At 40.3% G+C, this 21432-nt stretch overlaps 3 protein-coding genes across 5 annotated transcripts; all 3 read right to left on the bottom strand.

The window, feature by feature from the left end:
* Positions 1-2435: 2435 nt before the first annotated feature.
* Positions 2436-5252, bottom strand: zgc:158398 (uncharacterized protein LOC568894 homolog). 3 transcript variants are annotated; one of them, XM_038703399.1, is made up of 8 exons: positions 5096-5240; positions 4941-4994; positions 4462-4654; positions 4079-4334; positions 3898-3991; positions 3635-3776; positions 3402-3545; positions 2436-3125 (listed from the first exon to the last, which is right to left on the bottom strand). In XM_038703399.1, exons 3-8 carry the CDS (start codon positions 4633-4635, stop codon positions 3105-3107), a joined length of 831 nt encoding a protein of 276 aa, XP_038559327.1. In that variant the 5' UTR covers positions 4636-4654; positions 4941-4994; positions 5096-5240; the 3' UTR covers positions 2436-3104. The 3 variants fall into 3 exon arrangements, with proteins under 3 accessions (XP_038559327.1, XP_038559324.1, XP_038559326.1); XM_038703396.1 differs by lacking the exon at positions 4941-4994 and having other exon boundaries at positions 5096-5252; XM_038703398.1 differs by having other exon boundaries at positions 4941-5241.
* Positions 5253-5602: 350 nt separating this feature from the next.
* On the bottom strand, positions 5603-10955 carry plbd2 (phospholipase B domain containing 2). The gene is made up of 12 exons (XM_038703395.1): positions 10719-10955; positions 9697-9790; positions 9418-9576; positions 9226-9326; positions 8895-9109; positions 8071-8165; positions 7828-7988; positions 7447-7542; positions 7289-7360; positions 7027-7179; positions 6724-6886; positions 5603-6613 (listed from the first exon to the last, which is right to left on the bottom strand). Exons 1-12 carry the CDS (start codon positions 10916-10918, stop codon positions 6443-6445), a joined length of 1680 nt encoding a protein of 559 aa, XP_038559323.1. The 5' UTR covers positions 10919-10955; the 3' UTR covers positions 5603-6442.
* Positions 10956-11296: 341 nt separating this feature from the next.
* rbm19 (RNA binding motif protein 19) lies at positions 11297-20221 on the bottom strand. Its single transcript, XM_038704162.1, has 24 exons — positions 20062-20221; positions 19782-19964; positions 19584-19697; positions 19261-19302; positions 18687-18894; positions 18036-18286; positions 17873-17932; positions 17667-17745; positions 17435-17506; positions 15246-15455; positions 15031-15161; positions 14793-14920; positions 14603-14699; positions 14376-14486; positions 14064-14264; positions 13902-13971; positions 13643-13788; positions 13471-13531; positions 13228-13307; positions 13080-13135; positions 12180-12296; positions 11950-12055; positions 11710-11830; positions 11297-11612 (listed from the first exon to the last, which is right to left on the bottom strand). The coding sequence occupies exons 1-24, from the start codon at positions 20095-20097 to the stop codon at positions 11530-11532; spliced, it is 2763 nt and encodes a 920-aa protein (XP_038560090.1). The 5' UTR covers positions 20098-20221; the 3' UTR covers positions 11297-11529.
* Positions 20222-21432: the final 1211 nt, after the last annotated feature.

The following is a 21432-nucleotide window of genomic DNA, read 5'->3' as shown; positions in this document are numbered from 1 at the left end:
TGTCAGAGGTGGATGAGATATACAGGTATACATACACATACATGTGTACATGTACATAGTGCAATGGAGCACAGTGCAAAGGATGCTGGAATAAATAAGTATGTGCAGGTGTTATGTATTTGACGTAGGTGGATTTGGTATACAGTATATCCATATGAGAATATAACAATATGAACAGCATGAACAGCTCTGAAATAGAGAATGAGAGAATGATGAATAAAAAAATAAGTGGTAACCTGTAAACAGGTGGCTGATTAGAGGCTGAGTTACTAGGTTATTGCCTATTGCACAGGAATTTTTCCTGACACCGTGAGACAGAAGTAAGCTGTTCATCAGAGTGATGGCTTGTGGGAAGAAACTGCTTCTGTGTCTGTTGGTTTTGGCGTACAGTGCTCTGTAGCGCCTACCAGAGGGGAGAAGCTGGAACGGATTGTGTCCGGGGTGACTCCTCCTGAAGTCCACGATCATCTCCACAGTTTTGAGCGTGTTAAGCTACAGGGATGATGAACGCCGAGCTGAAGTCCACGAATAGGATCCTTGCATATGTCCCTGGAGAGTCGAGGTGTTGCAGGATGGAATGCAGACCCAAGTTGAGAGCATCATCCACTGACCTGTTTGCCCTGAAGGCAAACTGCAGGGGGTCCAGCAAGGGGCCTGTGCTGTCCTTCAGGTGGGCCAACACCAGTCTTTCAAAGGACTTCATGACTACAGATGTCAGGGCGATAGGCCTGTAGTCATTTAGTCTAGAGATGGAGGGTTTTTCGGGGACTGGGATGATTGTGAAGCGTTTGAAGCAGGAGGGAACTTCAGACATCTCCAGTGATCTGTTGAAGATCTGTGTGAAGATGGGGGTCGGCTGGTCTGTGCAGATTTTCCGGCAGGATGGTGACACACCGTCTGGGCCTGGAGCCTTCCTGATCTTCTGCCTCTGAAAGAGCTAGCGCACATCCTCTTCACAGATAGGGCGTACAGGTGAGGGGTTGGAGTGTGTGTGTGTGGGGGGGGGGGGCAGTGTGGGAAGGTGATTCTTTGAAGTTGGAGTGGGGGAGAGGTGTGACTGAGAGCTTCTCCAACCTACAGTAAAATCCATTCAGCTTGTCAGCCAGTCGTTGAGTACCAGCAGCACTGGGGGATGGTCTCCAGTAGTTAGTAAGTGTCCACAGGCCTTTCCACAGTGATACAGGGTCGCTGGCTGTAAGTGAAACCAATGCCTTCCAGGAAGATAGGAAAACACAACCCTAAATAATCAATTTACATTTTTTGGATATGCTTAATTGCTCTGGTATCTTAAAAGAAACATTTATCAGCATTGATCAAAATTCAGATTTCTGAATTTGGTCTCCTATTTCATCGCTGGTCCTAGGCTCCACGGAAAACTGATGTAGCCAAGTTTGTAATTTTCTCAGGATTCAGTTCATTGTAATTTAGATGAGTAAATGCAAAAGTTTATAATTGTGATGGAATTTTCCTAAGGGGTCCTAAGTAGGGTAAGTGGCCGTAAAGGACAGGTCGAACACATGTCAAGTTCAGGTCAAGTACAGACCTGACGACATGTGGGTAGACAAGAATGCAGGCTCTGCCTGTGACAGACTGGCACTTAAAGTATTATGACCTCCTAATTACAACGTGACTTAGGATCATTTAGGAAAGCATGTCTTGTTTTGAACCAATATCCAATACAATCTTCACACATGTATAGATGGGTGAAGAATAACCTTATTTGGACACATAGTGAATCTCAGTATGTTTAGGAAGGTCAAATATCCCCCGTCAGGCATTATTCCTGAGATTTGGTTTTGACACTGCATTGTGACACTCACTCGGTACTGTTGTTACCATTTCCTCCTCAGTTGAGCTTCATTAAACAATGCTGTGTAAGACATCCTGCATTTCCTGAACAGTCCTAGTAGTAGTAGGTGTTTGTTTGCGCATCAAGTCTAAGACTAAAGGGTTACATTAATAGCTTTACTTCACTTGGCAGAACCACAAATGAAACAGGTGTTGGTTACTTGCTTAACTTCCCACTAATACTAAATAAATCTAGCACTTATATTTTTGACTTTTAATATTTAATTCTTCCTAAAACTAGGAAAATAGTGATGTGAACAGGATGCCTTCTTGTCATCTTTTTATGAGCTGTACAGTGGGTACGGAAAGTATTCAGACCCCTTTAAATGTTTCACTCTTTGTTTCATTGCAGCCATTTTCCAAAAATCTAAAAAGTTCATTTTATTTCTCAGTAATGTACAATCAGCACCCCATCTTGACAGAAAAAAACAGAAATGTAGAAATTTTTGCAAATTTATTAAAAAAGAAAAACTGAAATATCACATGGTCATAAGTATGACGTGAGAGTGAAAAATTTAAAGGGGTCTGAATACTTTCTGTACCCACTGTATGTGCAGAAAATCCTGGACAAACTCACTCACTCAGTCTGGAGGGCATGTCATTTCATAACACTGGTCATTTCCATTACCACATTTTACTGTGCTAAGTGTCTAGTTAACTCTGTTATTAAACATAGTATTAAAAATTACCTGTATCATAGAAACCTTAGCAGGATGTTATATACCATTTAAACAGGCTAACTAGCCTAGTATGCTCAAAGACCTTAATATTAGATTTTTGACTGAAAAAAAAAAAACACTTCTCAATACATTCATCAATATACACATCTCACTCCAACCCGTTCAGTTCATTTTCCAAAAGTTATTGAGCGTAATTCTGGGAAATGTGGTAACTGAAGTAGACAAGTTAGTTAAAACAGAAAACAATTCCTGGGATGCACGGCCCATAACAGTGAATGTATGGCCAGTCAACAGTGTAGGCATTCCCAGTTGATTAGTTGTTCCCATTACACAGTGGTCCCATTACAAAATGCACTCCTTCTTTATCACATGTATGTTTCTCACTATCAGTCTCCCATAACACAGATGCTCCACTTATTTAGTATTGTACTTTCATTAAGTTGGGAAACTTGAGAGAGACAGACTAAAAATGGTTTCTTTTGTAAAATCTGTGGGATGCCCCTTTAAGAAATAGTGATACATATTGCTCTGTAAACCACCATCTTGTTTCTTCAGGATGCAGAAGATGAAAAATGTTTAGGTGTCAATCAAGGGCTCCTGCAAATTAAGTAAAACAGTAAGGTTGAAATAGTATCTGCACATTTTACAAGATGATATCTTGAGATCACAAAAAGACTGATTAATGAAAGTGAGCACAAACAGTCTCAAAACCATTCACACTGTATATTAGATATCATGCATTCTACTGTAGTTTTTCTGCAATTAGTAAAATGTATTTAAAATAGTTTTCCAGTTCCCACATATCAAAATGACTAAGCATTACCACAGTCAAAGATACAAAAACAAAGCGGTAATACACAAAATGACTGTTACATTTTGTAGATCCAGTCCATTAGTCCAGTTGTTGCGGCGTATGAGTGAATGTTTCATACTGGCAGATAAACAGAGGATCAAACAAACTCCTAGCAGACACACGCTGACTTCCAACAGATGCTGCACCGCCACACTCTGCTCCTCCTAAAGAATGAAAGTAGCGTATAACTTACAGGACAGGAAGGGAATCTGTAATATGGCAAGTTATGTGGTTCATGTGGGACACACTGTACCTGTGTTAACATGACAGTGAGTGTAGGGTCATTCTTGGACTGCAGACTGTAGCAGGTTTGTGATGCTGTAGGCAGCTGGTTGCTCGCTTCCACGTGGATGGGTGAAATGTTTTTCTCAGATGTAGGGCACTCTGGTGGAAGTCTATGTTAAAGTAAATCCACAAAAACACATAAAAATGACTCATTTGTTGATAGACATTATTTTTATGTAGCTAGGAAGTGGGTGATTTAAATTAAGCAAGCGTATGAATGAATGAACTTACAGGCTCATGGGCAGGAGGTGTGTAGGGGCACTTATGGTGAGGCAGGTGCAGGTGTCATTTCCAGACTCTAGAGTCACATTGACAATCTCATTGCCTGGGAAGTAAAACAATCGGTCATGGGTGAGGATTCATTAATTTAAACATTTACTTCACAACAAAAACAATCTACTGCACTACCAACCCCCAAGATGTAGTTGACTGGCTCTCAAGGCAGTGTGTAGACCAAGGTCTTTCAGAGAGCCACTGTTTGAGTTGGTAGTCACAGCCAGGGGAACCTTGAGACGCAAACGTGTTACTGAAGGAGACTTTATAGAGTTAACTGAAGTGTCTCTATCTATCAGAGGGGCAGGGACTGGCGAGACAAGCTCAGATGAACTTTCATTTGCTTTCACACACAGCTGGAAGTGTGATAAGGACAACAGGAAACGATTCCAGTCCTAAGAGAAGAATAAAGAGTATGATTTGCGCATTGATAATGGCCCAGGAGACACAGAAACACAAGCATACATGCAGTCACAGCCTGCATGACATTAGGTAGAAAACTTCCATTCTTCGAGTCCTTACCTTTTCTATGTCAGGGTTAGGCAAAGTGTGAGTGTAGCTGTAAGAGCTGAGGCAGATGAACGAGACAGCCAGAGTCAACAGACACAGGAAAAATGTCACCCCTGGAGGATTCTGGGATACATAATCTCTAAGGTTGGTCACCGGCTGCCAGAAACCCATAATTTGACTCCACATACACCTTGGATGCGACAAGCTGTGTAAACAAAGAATCACTTCCATTACTAAAGTGTTCACAGCTTCTGTCCATATCAGTACCTTTTGGTGGTACTAAAGTTGGACGGTTTCAATAAGACACAAAAATATAATCCCCAAAGGACTTTATCTTTCAGACATGTCTTTGAGTGATCTTTTACAGCATATCAACATTCAAAACGAGATTAAACAAACGGTTTATTTTGGCATTAAGTTGCAATAGGCTAGTTCTTGCAGATATCATACAATAATGCACTCAAATTATATATAACTATAATTATAACTACCTTTGTACGGGAATTCAGTCCAGATTACAGACCAACAGGAGACGTGTAACTCGTCTACAAAATCAGCCAAAGCACCATTGGTACAGTAACGTTAGGTTAACTTACTGTCAATGTAAGTTAACGTTGCTAACTAATTGCCTGAAAGAGCTTCATACCTTGAATTTCTCTAATCACGTCGCCAGTTTGGGTAAATTACAGTAGTACCCGAGTTTCTTGGTGGAAAACTGGAGACTGGACTTCGACATTTAAGATGTTTAAAGTTCAGTTACAGCGGCACAAAGACAACAACACGACAGTGCCGTCGATTTACGGGAGTAACAGGCTGTGACAACGTAGTGAATGACGTGGATCATGTGACTGACACTGGTAGCCAAGCTAGCGCTGGTTTATTACCATAAACATATTTGCATTGAGCCATAATAATAATTAATAACAAGGATGACGTTTGTTTTGTTTTGGACCAGTTTGCTGATAAAGTGGCACTACCTTCTTTGGCTAAAGGGCTAAATGAATTTCCGTCATGTTTTCAACAGAACCACATGGTGAGAATTACAGAAAGCAGACTGAGAAGCCAGGGCCAAAATATTACAGGGAATTCATGGTCCACCTGTTTTTATTACTAATACCCAGTGTGGTTGACGTCCCAAAAAATGAACAAGACAATGACTTAACTTGTATTTAATGATTAGTGTGACATTCACTGTGCCTAACTTGTCTGCATTTTATTGTTAATTATACTGTGTATTAAATACATTCCTATTCAGTATAATCACAAGGACAATGCTGGTTAGGCATTTAATGACTAACTTCTTTAAATGCCTCTATGCACTCTTGGTCCACCCAAACAAGTATGGACTTTGATGACTTCATCTGCCCAACTTCAAACTCAGAAGAGATCTAATCAGCATCTAATCAGTATTCTGTGTTTTTGCTTACAAGACTGATACTGACCAAAATATTAAATCTGGACAGGAATACAAAAATTATATATATTTTTTAAAAGGACATGCTTCATTCAGAAAATATTTCAAAAATAAAACAATGGAGATTTCAGAATTTAACTCATGATTAAAACATTTGCTTTCTCTGACAGAGAATTTGTGTATCAGTAATTGTATTTGGTGTCTCTAAAGAAAGGTGTAGTCCAGTGGAAACAAACGACTCCAGTAACTGAATAAACTATCAGAATTGAAACAAGTGGCATTTACATTTTCACACATTTAGCAACAAAAAAATCAAATATCCAATGTAGAAGCTCCTACTTTACAACAGGAAGGTTGTGACATTATTGCTCTTGGTCATATTGCTTTACATTCAAAGCTCTCAAAGCTCTTAATTGTAATACTGCAATTCTTCCAGAATGTTATTGCCACTCTGAGAATCAGTAACATAACTATTATTATAACACAGAATTTAAGTACCATTTCCCTTTGTCAAAACTTCAAACAGCACAGGTAGCAGTATTTACATTTATCATGCCATTTTTAAATACAGTATGATAGTTAAGGACTCCAGGTGACTTTTATAGGTTTGAATGTCCAAGTATCAGGGTGACCCATGTGCATCAGGTCTTTGTATGGGGAAGTGCTCCACTGGAAGGGTGGGACCTGGTCCCACGTTGGCCCGCTCACTGCCAGCATACCATAATCCCGAAACATCCCGTAGGAGGTCATCTGCACAGGAACATAAACTCTTAAACGTGCCACAGTCATAAATAACACAGAAAATACTCAGGGAGCATGATGGGTAAAAGTACGGGCAGAGAAATGAGAAAAATATAAACCTTCATGTCTGTTCCTCCATGTGGTCTCTGCCTTAAGGCACCAAACGGATATGTTCCATTAGCTGGGTTCAGGTCAGAACGGGCTGATATAGCATTCTCTCCATTCGCAGGTGGATTACAACCTTCACACTTTGACAGTGGGTCTTCCTTAAAGTTATTATACCTGAGGAGAGACACTGCATCTCATAAATAAAATTACATTTGAGTTATGAACCTATAAAAATATAAAATCTAATGTTGAATGTTGTTCGTATTATGCCAGTCTATGTCCACCTCCAAACCTGTGCAACACACAGACCTTACCTCATGAGGCGGACCATTGAGTCCATATCTGTGACAGCTGTCTGGTTTCTCCTGAATATCTGAGCCCGAGGATTCTGGTCCAGAGAGAACCACGGGCCAAACTTCTCAACCAGCTCATTGCAGCCACTGGCATTGAATATGTCCACATAGTAGCTACATATGACAACACATGTACAAAACACAATTTTGACACAAACAGAACACATGTAATCGATAATATATGTTAACAATAAAACTTAATAATCCCTAAATAGATACTTACGGTATGTTGTAACTTGCCCAGTACCCTTTCTCCAGCAGTTCCTGAGTTTTATCAGTGTAAATAACTAGTCCCCTGCAGCATTAAAAAGTAAGAAAACCTTATTTTACGTGATAAGTCGTGTATAGAAATACTGAAATAATCTTGTACTGATGACTTACGGAATCTGCTCTAGCACAACGAAGAGTTCCTCTTTAGTGTCAGACTTCCCTGGAGTGAAGTGGTTATAGTCCACAATCATCCACTGGTTGTTATACCTACAAAAGTACACACAGTCCAAACTGAGCATATGACTATTATCCTACTAGTACTAACCCCAGACCCTATTACAGCTGTGTGACAGCTGCCTTTTCATGTGACTCTAAATGGCCCTTTTCTCTTTTCTTTACTCCTATCAATCCACATGGTAGATAAGGTCACACAAAAATGTAATTAACAGGAAGAAAAGCAGCAGACAACAGAGCCTGGAACCTGCTCAGGAGATTACATCAGGACAGAGTGGTTAGAAAAGACCCAGCTTCTTACTGGTGTGTAAAACTCACGTTCCACTGTTATACTTGCTGAATATTTTGGCCCACTCGTTGCCAGTAGAAGCCAGTCGATTAGCCACAATGTTCCTCAGCCATTCCATGACAGTTCCTGTGGGCTGAACAAACTTCCAGAGAGCAGCATTACTGTTGCCAATGGTGGTCTCCAAAGTGACCTGGAGACACAAGATCAATTAGGAACAAGAAACTCCATCTAGCATAGCATTACTCAATTTATAACCAAAAGTGAGCTCTCACCAAGCCACTACTTAAAATATAAAAGTCATCTCCAGAGAAGATTGATCCAGGATAAGATGAGAATGCTTGAGTTCCACCGGGAAGAATGTCTGTGCCTGAAAAAAACTCAAGCACATAATAAATTAGACTAATCTGTATTCATGTCATAGACAGCAATAACACTGCCAGTCCATTACTGGGGCTTCAAACAAGAGAAACAAACACAAAAACTGGCTTTTGGTTTATGGCTATATGGTGTAAAGGAATAGTTTGATATTTTGGCAAGCTTGCTTTTTCGCAGAGAGTTAGATCAATGGCACTCTTCTGTCTGTCTGGTAAATATGAAGCTAGAGTCAGCAGCCATTTAGCTTAGCTTAACTTAAAGACTGAAAAACAGCTAGCTTGGCTCTGTCCTAAGGTAAAAGCCAGCAGCTCTGAAGATCACTAATTAACACACACACACACACACACACACACACACACATTATATATAATCCTCACAAAACCAAAGTGTTAAAATGAGTTGTGGTTTTACATGCTGGACTATTTCTTGGAAACTTGGTGTCACCATGAGTTTGCTAGACAGCCAGCTGAGGCATCTAGGAAGTAAAGATTTTGTTACCCTTGGACATAGCTAGGCTAACCGTTTCCCCCTGTTTACAGTCTTTATGCTAAGCTTAGCACCTACTGGCTGTTGCTTCGTATTTCCTGTACAGACAGAGTGGTATTGATTTTCTCATCTAACTCTCTTCAAGAAAGCACAGAAGCCCATTTCCCAAAATGTCGAACTATTTCTTAAATAGGCGAAGTGACGAACAGGAGACACCCTTGCATCAGTAAGCTACCTGAAGGAGAAACTTTAAAGGCAAAGATGTATTTCTTCATGATGCGCAGCATGGCCTGGTAGGTGTTCCAGGTGTCATGTGACACTAACAGCTCCTTATTGTTAGGCAGCAGCTTTATGAGAGCAGAACAGGAGCCAGATCCAAGAGGTTGAGTTTTGCTGGATTTGTTCAGAGCCGATTCCAAGTCCTCCAGATCTCCGCCCAATTGGAAAAGTCTGGTTGGACAGATTAGCAGTGGCCAATGTGAGACAACAGCAAGAAACAAAGTTTATGATCTCAGGAACAGTTAAGAAACATGTTTGATTGACACAAAATGGAGATAACCACTTACAAGAAGCCAAATGGGTTGAGGGAGAAGGACCCTATTGGAAGTGACAGCTGATCATTGTAACTGTCCTCCAGACCTTTCAGCTGCAGCAGTGCCAGACGCACCTGAGAGCAAACACAGATAACATCTTATTTCTGTCCTTTTAACATTTTTATATATTCATGTAACATCATCCTACAATTGCTCATTAAGTACCTGGTACCAGTAGGGTGAACTTGGCTGCTTCTCTATTTGGTCCTGAACCCACTGCAGATTGGTTGTGATGAAACCCTTAAGCCGCTCGCAGTAATCGGTTTCAGACGTTAAGGGCCCACAGTAATCCATAAGAGTGTTCATCCAGTGCTTATAGATGAGCTAAAACAAACCAAACCAAGTTTTAGATTAAAATAGCTGTCAAGTAAAGTAAATGAAACATGTTTGACTGCTTGGTAATCTGATCACAAACATGGCAGTAGAATGATGGTTTAAGCTGACCTGAGATGTGAGCGCAGCCTCCACTGCACCGGCAGCATAAGCCTGGATACTGTCATTGTACTGAGTGCTGGTGGTGACCTCCAAGAAAGACCAACTGAAAAGAGAGCACATGTGAATAACTAATGAAGATTATCTGTGTACAGGCTCTGAAGACTGCAGGTTTTCATATCAGTGGCACTTAAAACAGATGTAATCCACCAAAACTGAAGACCATTGCAGGTCTTTGGATCCCATCTTAGGAATCACTGCTGTTTATGTATTTTTCAGCCTCCTCTTGGCATGCATAGTATTTCCTGACACTTTATGCTGTTTATGTATTTTTCAGCCTCCTCTTGGCATGCATAGTATTTCCTGACACTTTATGGTGCACAGATATATCATGTGATTATTCCATTCTGTGTGGTTTTAATGTCCCTTTTTTCTTCTGTAAATGATTGTCAGCTGACCAGTGTTACATTTTTTGTGCCGGTGTAGCTTAATTTTCTCCATTTAGATCATCTAGCCATCATGATAAATTGGTAATAATTAAATATATATGTATGCCTATTCCAACAGGCATTACAGTGCATATCAAAAAGATTTAATTAAAAATGCTAATGATTTCCCCGGACTGTCTATCCTCTCTTATTTAACTGAGTCACTGCCATGGGTAAATTAGTTTTTTGCACGGTATTATTCATATTCAACAGAAAATTAATCGGCTACCGTTTTGTTATCAGGCAAAATGCCAAACGTTTGCAGGTTGCAGCGTCTGTAGTGTGAAGATTTGTTGTTTTACTCTAATTATAGCATTGTAAATTAAATATATTTGGGATCGGACAAAACAAGTCACTGAGATCACTTTGGGCTCTGGGAATTATTATTAAATAATTTTCACTGTTATGACGTATTATAAAATTAATCGATTATAAATTAAAGACACACAGGCCATATTAAGTTTTTGTAATTTTCTGACCAGCTAACGAGTAGTCCAGTAAAAAAGAAGAAAAATTAAGTCGTGTAACTTTAAATACTCAACTCACCCTGATTTTTTAATGTCATCAGTAAAGTTCGCCCAGGCCACAAAATCTTCTCGATATTCCTCAACAACAGACAGCTGCCCGGTTTGTTTGTCAATGACGGCGGTTCGTATTTCAGCTCGACCAGGCGCGCACAGAAAACACAAAACTGCTAAAACCGTTGAAACACTTCCAACAAACGTCTTCTTCAGCCTGGCCGCCATGTTTACATGAACAAGTCATGTGATGAAGAGGGTGACCAGTCAGCTGACATAATGGTGAGACTTCAAAATAAGAGACCCAAATCTGCTTACTGTGTTTTTTTCTCCCTCAATATGTTAGACACACACACACACACACACACTCCACTATCCCTGTCAGGACATCTCCACGTGACATAATGCATTCCCTAGCCCCTACCCCTAAACCTAATTGTAACTTAAATCTTAAAACTTCCACTTAAGCCTCAAAAAGCAGTCTCTACCCTGTGGGGATGGCAATATTTGCTCCTACTCTGACACAAGTCACCATGGGTTAGTGTGCATTCAGTACCCACCGAGATATAAGAACATAAAACACACACACAAGAGACACAACACAGCTTTTAAAGCATGAAATAAAATTTTATATAAAAACTGACATCTTTCTTTGAGGCATCACTCTGTACAAAACATGTGAAATGTAAGAAATTTCCGAGGTTTTCGAAGTTCTGCAAAATTCATTATAATTTGCTCCTCCTGCACATGCAGATCGGGTCCTTCTTTTGTCAACAGTTTTATTTATACAGAAAAAGACAGGAGCACTGGTCAGAGTTGTGTCGAGGCGTTTAGGGAACTCAGTCTTGCACACCCCCTTCGGTTTCCATTGTTTCCAGAATTCCTTCCAAAACCTCTGCCTTCCGCTGCTTCTTGGCAGCCACTGACATGTTGACATGAATAAATAACATGGAAGAAAGAAATTAATAAACAATGCAGCTGTTATAATTTCTACTTGTTACAAATATTTGTGGATTTACCATGAAAATGTTCCGCTGTTTTCCGTCTCAGCGTCTCTACTGTTTCCTCAGCATCAGCCCACTCCAGCACAAGGCGCCTCCCATACAGATGGGTGCTGTGGCACAGGGCAGCAAACGCTTTCTATAGAGAAAACAGGGACAATGCATTCGTTTACACATTAGTAGTTTACATTTTAGGGTAGCAATCGGGGACGGTACATTTCCGAAATACATGGCTGAAAGCTTACACAACACACAAACCTTAGCATCCTGTTTGGTGACAAAGTCAATAAACCCAAAGCCTCTATGATTCCCTGAACCAGCTGCCTTCTTTGGAAGACGGACTGTTTTCAGCTCTCCAAATGTACTAAATGGATAGAGGGAAGAAATCACAGTATGATCAAACAATCTTGCTCCAAACTTTCTCCACAAATAGTGTGTATAAAAAACTGTAGTGTGTGTGTGTGTGTGTGTGTGTGTGTGTGGGCTACCAGAAGAGCTCCCGAATTTCCCTAACAGTGGCTTGGAAGGGGACGTTGCGCACAAGGATCTTCGATCCTGTCTGTTTTTTCTCTACTTGCTTCTTCTTGCGTGAAACCTCAGTAGTCCTGCAGACAGGGGGAAATGACAACAGAAGTAGTGTTGTAATCAAGACCACCAAAACCGAGACCAAGTCAAGACCAAGGGCAGGCGAGACTGAGTCAAGACCCAGACCAGTTCCCCACATTACATAACACACAATAAAATGTGGAACGAGATCATACGTACTTCTCAAATTGATCTGAAAGATCAACATTCCCATTAAAACACCCACATACAAACACTAATCAAAGTTCGGATGTTAACAAATAAATCAGACAAAAGCAATTTATTGATATTCCCAAAGTTATGGTCTTGACTGGTCTTGAAATAAAATCTCAAGTCCTCAATGTCCGAGACCGAGACAAGACTGAGTACAATTGCGGTCGAGTCCAAGACGAGATCAACACCATCAAAAAGTGGTCTTAAGACCGGTCTGGAGACCAAGACCAGTCTCGAAGAACTACAACACTAAACAGAAGTGAGGTTTACATGCCAGCTGCAAATTCTGCCCCACAAACCCTTTCACTTAACAGTTTGATACAATGTTTAATGTCATTTACCAATAAGTGATATTTTCATTGACATGTCAGCTGATACCAATATTTCTAATTTCAGTGCCTGTTTCCTCCAGTGGAGTTAACATGTTATAATTTAAGTGTGATGCTTGGTGCTGATGGAGAGGCTTAATACACTCGATTAGCAACTGTCCCCATTCACTACTAAACACTTTATTTACGTAAACGTAATTACGGGACCGACATTTTTATTCTTCACCACAGTCACTAAAACCCTTCTGATGCACATCTTACCTGGTGGCTCTCTCAGAAATCTTCAGCTCTAACTGGTGATCATCCACAGTACAGTGCTGGTGGAGGGTTAAGACAAAGAACACACATTAGCCAAGGCCCAGGCTGTAGAGAAAAGCTTCCAGTTTCACAGAGGAAATAGAGATGGTACCTGTAGCTGCCTCAGGGCTTTCTGTGCTGCCTCTGCCGTCTGATACTGGACAAAACCGTAGCCCATTGACAACAGCTTGCCTGGGAATCAAACATCCAACATTGTAAGGTGGTGGTTAACTCTGATTCAATAATAAAAAATATCAGTTTTACCAACTGAAAAACCAGAAAACATTTTATGTATTATTATACATACATTCCTACGTGTAACTTTGGTGTATCTATAAGTCTATAAGTAATTTACCTGTTTTATCTTTCTTTCTGGAGATGGAGCAGGACTTGACTTTGCCACATTTGGAGAATGTCTGCAACAAATGAGAACATCAATATTAAACATATCACACATCAGACTATGATTTAATCCTTATTCAACGTTATAAAATATAACTCAGGGTTGTATTCATGAATTGACCTACCTCCTGTAGTTTCTCCTCTGTCGTGCTGAAATTAAGATTCTTAATGAAAAGTGTGGAACCAGGAGCAGATTCCTCCTCCTCCTCCTCATCTTCTTCTTCCTCTTCTTCCTTCTTCTCCTCTTTCACTGGCTCCACTTTTTCTAATACTTCATGGACGGAACCGAAAAATATTCTGATTATTCAAATGATCCCTTTCATGTCCAAAAGAAATACTAAGCTTGCAAAATATTGTGAACTTTATGTGTTTGCGGGATTTTACCTGATTCCGGTTTGGCTGCCACAAACACCCCCACAGGTGCCCACTCCAAATACAGCGGGACGTGTTGGAACTAGAGTGTTTAGAGATAAGTAGCAGTCTTTAAATCATTCAAACATTTGCTGCAAGTGCAGAGTTTGCTGGTAAAGAGCTATACACACACACCTTGCTGTAGGCCAGCCGAGTGAAGGCTCGTTTTGCCTCCGTTGGCTCAAGGAACTCAATGATGGCGGTGAGCCCCGATGGCGGCAGCAGCACTCGGCCCAAAGAGCCATGAGGCGAGAAAAGCTCCTCCAACTCTGACGTCGTCACTCCAGCTGGAAGGTTTTTCACCAGGATCACAGTTGTGCTCCTCTCTGCTGCCGCCTGTACACCAGGGGAAACAACGCACGCAGGAAACAACCTCAGGCAAGGTAACTGGTATATTCTTTACAGTCAATTTAGCAACGAGTAAAAAGGAGTTTGTATTAAGCATACCTGACTAAAGGAATCCAGACTGACAGCGTTGTCTAGCAGAAACTGTCGAGTCTCCTGAACGATCTGTGTCTCTCCCAGAGCCATTCTTACTGCAACGCTTCCCTTTGACTCCTGCAGAGGATGGCAAAAAGTATTAAGAAACCTTTAATGTGCACTGCTCAGTGTGCTTAATGTTTCACAATTTATGTGGAGCATTAACGTTGAAAACAGGATGCGGTGTTACTCACATGGTCTAGGACTTGGCTTTTTGTGGTGTTGTATTTTTCAGCAATGGCATCTGCCACTGCACTTGTGCCCAGAAACAGGGTGTTCCAGTTGTGGGAGCTAGAATGAAACATAATAAGGATGGATCATGACACAAACTAAAATGATTAATTATTTATCATTATGCAGAGGGGTTAATGTGATTCTATTTACCTGGAACTTGAGGCTTTATTTTTAGCATCTTTTTGCCGCTTGAAAGACGAAGAGCCAGGACCGCCAGCATCTGAAGAGTCTGTCTTCTCCTTCTTCACTGTGGAGGGAAGCAGGTGAAGCATCCTGCCCTAAAAGCACGTGAGAGTGATTGTTTCTGATCAGCCTGAATCAACTGAATTAGAAAATCTGTTCCTGTGGTGTTAAGAGATATGTCAAACATCAGTTGGAGAGCAAATACCTGAAATATATGTCCATCCAGCTGAGCCAGAGCTGTTACAGCATTCTCTGGTATCATGTATGTTATGAAAGCAAACCCTTTAGGTTTCTTGGTTAGATTGTCAATAGGGAAGAGCACCTCAGATAACGGTCCTGTAAAGATTGGAAAATTATTATCAATTATAAACGCTGGTGAAAGCCTGTGGGAACTTGTATGAAAGAGTTGTTTTTATTCACCATGTTTAGCAAACAGCTCTTTGATCTCTTCCTCGGTGCAGGTGTACGGAAGGTTCCTGATGAAGAGCCGACCTGACTCTGCAACATCTTCCTCCTCCTCGTCCTCCTTGAGCTTCCTGGTGAAGTTTCTGTCAATTTCTTTGTCCTTTCTGTCTCTCTTGCCCTTACCCCCAGAGGCATCCACACGGAAGACCTCAATGTAACGCCCACCTGAACACAGGCAGAAGGAATGTCACTGTCACCCAGGGAATCTAAACACACACATTTGTGAGGTCAGGCACAGATGTTGGACAAGAAGGCCTGGCGCGCAGTCTCCGCTCTAATTCATCCGAAAGGTGTTCTATCGGGTTGGCGTCAGGACTGCGCAGGCCAGTCAAGTTCTCCACACCAAACTCGCTCATCCATGTCTTTATGAACCTTGCTTTGTGCTAGTGTTACTTTCGTCAGATGAAACTAAACGAAATATATTTGTCAACGCCCTTTTTTCCCCTGACTAAAATGAGACGAAGACAAGACGACGACAATGTCCTTAAACGCTGACTGTGACTATACTAACATGCAATATTGTTGACGAAAAATGACGAGACTAAAAATGTAATTCACAAAATAAAAACGTTAATAAAATCTCTCTCTTTCTTTTTGTCAGTATAATGAGGAGACAAAATATTACCCAGGCAATATTTTTCCCTCTAAATTTTCACTTGAACAGTGTTCATTCAGCGGTATTTTTTTCTTCCTGTGCTTTGAATACTGGTCGACATCAGCTGATGTCTCATTAAAACTGAACTCACCCGAAAGCTATGTATAGTTCGCGCACTAATGTGGTTATAAGATTTTTGGAAAAAACAGAAGGAAAAAGAACTTAAAGCGGCATATCAAGGCCTAACCACATGGGAACTGAAGTAAGTTAATGTCTCCTTTGCAATAAAAATGAGAACAAAGCTAACATTCGAATCATATCTCTATTTTGGTTAGAGCAGATTGACCAAAATGCTAATCAAAATTATATTAAAATGATGGTTAATGACTAAAACTAGACTAAAATACTTTTGATTTTCTTTTGAGTAAAATCAGACTAAAATACCCAGACTTTTAGTCAACTAAAACTTGACTAAAAAAATAGTATAGAGTGGACTAAATATGACAAAAACTAACAAGGACATTGCATTGCACTTGATGTAAGGCTTGGATGCAGCTGCTCAGCCATGGAAACCCATTCCACGAAGCTCTCTACACACTGTTCCTGAGCTAATCCACATGACATTTGGAGGTCTGTAGCTACTGACTCTGCAGAAAGTTGGTGACTTCTGCTCACTGTGCACCTCAGCATGCACTGACCCCGCTCTGTGATTTTATGTGACCTACCACTTCATGTCTGTGTTTCTGTTGTTCCCAATCGCTTCCACACAAACAGTTGACCGTGGATATTTAGTAGTGAGGAAATTTCATAATTGGACTTGAATATAAGCAGCAATTAAGGATGAAAGTCATATTTAACATGTCCACAATCTCTTTCTTACAGCACACAAAGATAGGGTTGCATCAAACAATTATTTTTATTACAGATAGGGCTGGGCGATAAAAATGTTATCACAATAAAAAATGTAATATCATTCGAAATGTGAAATCATTATTTCTTCAGTTCAAAGGCTGATTTCTGGTCCTGAGTGAAAGAACCAGATGGTTGATTTTGGTTTTAAACTATTATTTAATATCATCAACAAAATAAATATCTAAATAGAAAAATGAAGTGCCGATTCATTCATGATTCAAATGTATTAAATCAAACATTTATTGAACATTTGTCATATTGTTATTGAGGAAAATTATATCGCCATAATTTTCATTATTGTTTTACTGCCCAGCCCAAGATAAATCAAAGTCTATAAAACAGCAGAAAACCGTGAAAAACGCCCACCACAATATGTGATGACCTCAGCAAATGTCTTGTTTTTTCCGACCAAAAGCCAAAACCCTAAAAGTATTCAATTTATTATAATAAAAGACCAAGAAAGTGGCAGTTGAACCTGGACCAATCAAATACTAAAATTAAAAATATATCTAAATAGTTTCTGATTTGTTTTCTGTCAATTGACCTATCATTGCTGCGCTACACACATTAACAGAAAGCAATGTAAGATACTTTTACAATCAAAAATTATGCAGAAAAATAAAAGTATGTTTCTCACCTATGTAGTCTTTATTCTTCTTCAAAGCCTTTTCCACCTGTTCTTCAGAGAGCAAGTCCACATACACATAACCTGAAACACACACATAAGTGGTGATACATAGGCCTGTACACAGCAATCAAAGACACATACAATACATATAGATGTTCTACCCACCAGATATAGTTGGTATGAAGGATATTATACATGTAAACTATTACATAGTACATTAAAAACGCCTTTGATAACAAACCTGTTCTATTTCCACTTTCGTTCTTTCCAATCCTGATCGCTGCAGGCTTCAGCGGGGTCATGAACTCTCGAATTTGTTGCTATAAAATGTCACACATAAAGCAATATGTTGGTGTCATAGATGCAGACACGTGAAATATACAGGATGTTTTTTAAGTGGGATATCTTCAATGCACCTCTGAAATCAGGAGGTTCTTGTTTACTCACCTCTTTCACATTGAACGGGGCTCCTCTCAGCTTCACCGTGAACTCCGTCACCGGCTCCGTCTGCAACAAATAGATGTGGGTCGTAAAGCACAACAAACTGATAACAAATACTGAGGTGTATTGAATAGTAATGTTTAACGCGTAAATTTGTTTGAACAGTCACCTCTTGCTTTGCAGTTTTCTTCGCTTTGCTGTGCTTCTTATCCTCAGAGGAAACTGTGGTGTTGGTCTTTGAGGTGTCGCCACTCTCATAGGCGCTGTCTGTGTGCTGCACAGGACCATTATCCTCATCATCGCCACCTGCACCATCATCCTTCAGTTCATTCTCCTCCATGGTGTCATCTGTCTGGGCCACCTTTGAGCGTAGGTACTCCATATCTGACAAGCCAGACTTCAGTGCTTCTTTAGAGGCACCTGAAAGCAACAGCACGCCACAGAAAATTATACAAGTCAATCATGCACAATCACTTGTACATTACACTTGATTCCTTTAGAAAAAAAATAAAAAATCCTATGCAAGGGCTTCACCCTCCAAAAGGACATGGCCCACAAACACAGGCCCCAAAAAGACCTTAAAGCCAAACTTAACCCACTGCTCCTCCTTAAATGAGGCTGTAAAGTCAAACATTTCAAGGTTTAGCTCCAGAAGATTGTCCTAAGACGTGTAAAAACTAGTAGTAAACTGGGGAAGGTGAAGAAGTTAAATACATGATGGATAATTGACTGATAGCGTACCTGGTTTGTGGTAAATGTATGCATATGGGAGGATCTACCTACCATCTACCTACGCTAAGAAGGGACCACCATTACCAACCTTCATCATATTCTTCTTCCTCATCCTCTGACTGGTCCGAATCAAAGTTGAGGTAATCATCTGAAGCAGGCTTCTTCTTGCCCTGAGTCTTTGTCCGTCTATCGTCAGGATCAGGTTTTAGCTGCACAGTGTCGTTCGCCCAGGTTGGTGCTTGGCTTCGATTCTGATGTACTGACAGAAACTCCTTGAATCCCTGGTCCTCTTCCAGCTGGCACACACAACAAGTGGACACACAGCGTCACATTAACAGGTGTTAATGAGTTGTGTTGTTATAAAACAATGAACTGAATGTACAAGTGTAATATATATGGAATGCAAGTGCTCAATGAAAAAGATGATTGATTAAAAAGTTCTCAAATGTTAAAAACTTTGATTTAAATCAGTAACTATTTGATTAAAGAATAACCAAACAAGATCATGAATCTCATATTCCTTCGTCTGTACACCGTGCTATGTGCATGAGTTGGTTGGTAGAAGGTTTGATAACAAAGTTCCATCTAATCCACAGTCGGATCTTCTACAATTATCATTTAACAACAGACAAACATAGCTGGTGACTGACACATTTACTCACATTTCCAAGTGTGCTGTTGGTTTCCTTTTTCTGTTTCTTTTTCTGAAGATAGAAACAAGTTTTTAAAATCAGTGACAGTGCTGCAGACCTTAACTACATTTTTCTGCATTAAGACAATATAATGTGGCTATCCACATGGTAACATAAGATTAAGTGCTATGAACATTTTGTCAGAATGATGTTTTTAACAGGATAAATTGTGTGAATGTACAATTGTGGGGAAGGAAAGCTTTGTTATTGTTTCTCTTTGCAGACATGCAAAGCTTTCATGCAACTGCTCCTTCAAATGTTTTCCTGCCAGTTATTTTTGTGTCTGCACGTACCTTCTTGCTGTCAGTGTCTGCAGGAGTGGAGGGTTTGTCCGGGCCTGAACTCTGGGTATGTTTGCTCCAGGCTTTTGCTTTAGTTGGGTCTCCAAAGGCCTTACACATCTCCACCTAGAATAAAGAACACCCAAAGCTTCACATAGGGTAAAACAACAATAATGTCATCAACACGCGTGTTCAGTCGTGAAGCCATACCGTCACTTTAGACGTGTCCACGAAGCTCTTGTTATAATGTTTCAGAGCTCTGTTCGCATCTTCCTCGGCTTTAAAACCCACAAAGCCGAACTTGCGGAATTTGCCGTCCTTTGTAAACTTCAGGGAGCAGTCTGTCACGGTGCCAAAGGCTGCAAACATCGACTTGAACCTCTCCTCCTTCATCTGCACGCAAGATCCACAAGAATTAGCCAACATTTCCAGGTGGACTGAAACAAAATGCTACAGTTACTGACTGCTGACATCCGGGCAGGTTACTTACCCCATTAGGGAGGTTTTTAACGATGATTCTCGACATAATTATGGTAGTTGTAAATCCACTAATACAGCATAAGTTTGGTTTTCCAATTTATGTCAACAAACGAGCGTGGACTTTCCTCTAGGTCGCCATCTTGAGTGGGAGGAGCCTGCCTATTCTTCTTCTTCTTCTTCTTTAATGGCGGATTGCAAACAACTTTTAAGTGCATACCGCCACCTACTGTACTGGAGTGTGTAACATCATATCACTCAGCTATCAACCTCAATAAGGTGCTCTCATATTCTGTTCACCAACCCAGTGTCTTTAAGAAATTTAGATAATGCCTTCCTGGTGATTCTTATACCCTTTTCTTCTCCTTCTGTTCCCAAGACCCCCATCAGATTCCATTCCCGCCCTGCTTCCTGAACCCTATCTTGAAATATCCGTCTTTCCAACTTTTCACTATTCCTTTTCCCCAATAAAAACAAGGTGCCATTCAGTCCTGTGTGATCTACTCTTAGTCTTGTCATAATAATTTCCTCCCGCCTGCTCCTTTCGCTATAATTTTTATTACTGACAGACTTTTGTATTTTATAGTAACTCCTTCCTTTCCTGTCTTCCTCCCACCATTTCTGCCATATTTCAGTACCTTTCTTCTTAATGGTTGCTTTTAATTCTCCTTTTCCTAGCAGTATTTGAACTGTTGTTTCCTTTTGTAATGCCTCTTTTGCTAGTTTGTCTGCAATCTCATTTCCATTTACTCCCTCATGAGCTGGCACCCAGCAAAACTGAACATCTATCCCTCCCCGATGTAATCTTAATAAGCTGTGAAACATTTCTATCAGTAGGTCTTCTCTGACAGATGTCACTGACTGAATGCTTTTAATAACTGCTAAGGATTCTGTGCATAATATCACCCTATCAGGTCTGACCTCTTCAACCCACTGTAAAGCTATAATGACTGCCACTATTTCTGCTGTATATACAGATAGCCTATCTGATAATCGTTTTGAGATATTTATTTTGAATTCTGGTATATGTATTCCAATTCCCACACATTCCTGTTTTTAAATCCATCTGTATAGATTTTTAGATAATTATGGAAACTGTTTCTCAGATAGCTGCTTGTCCGTATTCCCACTTCCTCTCTTCCCCATCCTCTTTTCTTTTCCAAGATACTAAAATCTGTTTTTACGTCTGGATAGAGCCAAGGTTGAATGTTACTGACTGGACTGGGTGTGCTGAAATCTAATGCTTCCATTCCATATTCCCTGACTCTCTTTTCCCCCGTCCATCCAAACCCATGCCCCCGAAACTTGAAATATTCCCAACAATCCTTTGTTATCTCCTTTGCAGGGTTTTCTTTCCCACTTCCTTTCAATCTCACCCAATATG

Source organism: Micropterus salmoides, unplaced genomic scaffold (assembly GCF_014851395.1).
Source record: "Micropterus salmoides isolate LMB-PRFRI ecotype aquatic unplaced genomic scaffold, ASM1485139v1 Ms_hic_scaffold_7, whole genome shotgun sequence".
Lineage (NCBI taxonomy): Eukaryota > Metazoa > Chordata > Actinopteri > Centrarchiformes > Centrarchidae > Micropterus > Micropterus salmoides.
This window is presented reverse-complemented; position numbering and strand designations above follow the sequence as displayed.

What these genes read in the sequence shown, in the direction of transcription:
- rbm19 (XM_038704162.1), bottom strand. Translation starts at nt 20,097, where the DNA reads ATGTCGAGAATCATCGTTAAAAACCTCCCTAATGGG. An exon ending in AGAAAACTGCAAAGCAAGAG is followed by an intron (nt 17,933 to 18,035) that starts GTGACTGTTCAA and finishes TATTTGTTGCAG; the next exon opens with ACGGAGCCGGTGACGGAGTT. An exon ending in CAGAAAGAAAGATAAAACAG is followed by an intron (nt 13,308 to 13,470) that starts GTAAATTACTTA and finishes TTTGATTCCCAG; the next exon opens with GCAAGCTGTTGTCAATGGGC.
- plbd2 (XM_038703395.1), bottom strand. Translation starts at nt 10,918, where the DNA reads ATGGCGGCCAGGCTGAAGAAGACGTTTGTTGGAAGTGTTTCAACGGTT. An exon ending in AGGCTGCGCTCACATCTCAG is followed by an intron (nt 9,577 to 9,696) that starts GTCAGCTTAAAC and finishes GGTTTGTTTTAG; the next exon opens with CTCATCTATAAGCACTGGAT. An exon ending in CTCAACCCATTTGGCTTCTT is followed by an intron (nt 9,110 to 9,225) that starts GTAAGTGGTTAT and finishes CTGTCCAACCAG; the next exon opens with ACTTTTCCAATTGGGCGGAG.
- zgc:158398 (XM_038703396.1), bottom strand. Translation starts at nt 4,635, where the DNA reads ATGTGGAGTCAAATTATGGGTTTCTGGCAGCCGGTGACCAACCTTAGA. An exon ending in CTAACCCTGACATAGAAAAG is followed by an intron (nt 4,335 to 4,461) that starts GTAAGGACTCGA and finishes TTCTTCTCTTAG; the next exon opens with GACTGGAATCGTTTCCTGTT. An exon ending in CACCTCCTGCCCATGAGCCT is followed by an intron (nt 3,777 to 3,897) that starts GTAAGTTCATTC and finishes ACTTTAACATAG; the next exon opens with ACTTCCACCAGAGTGCCCTA.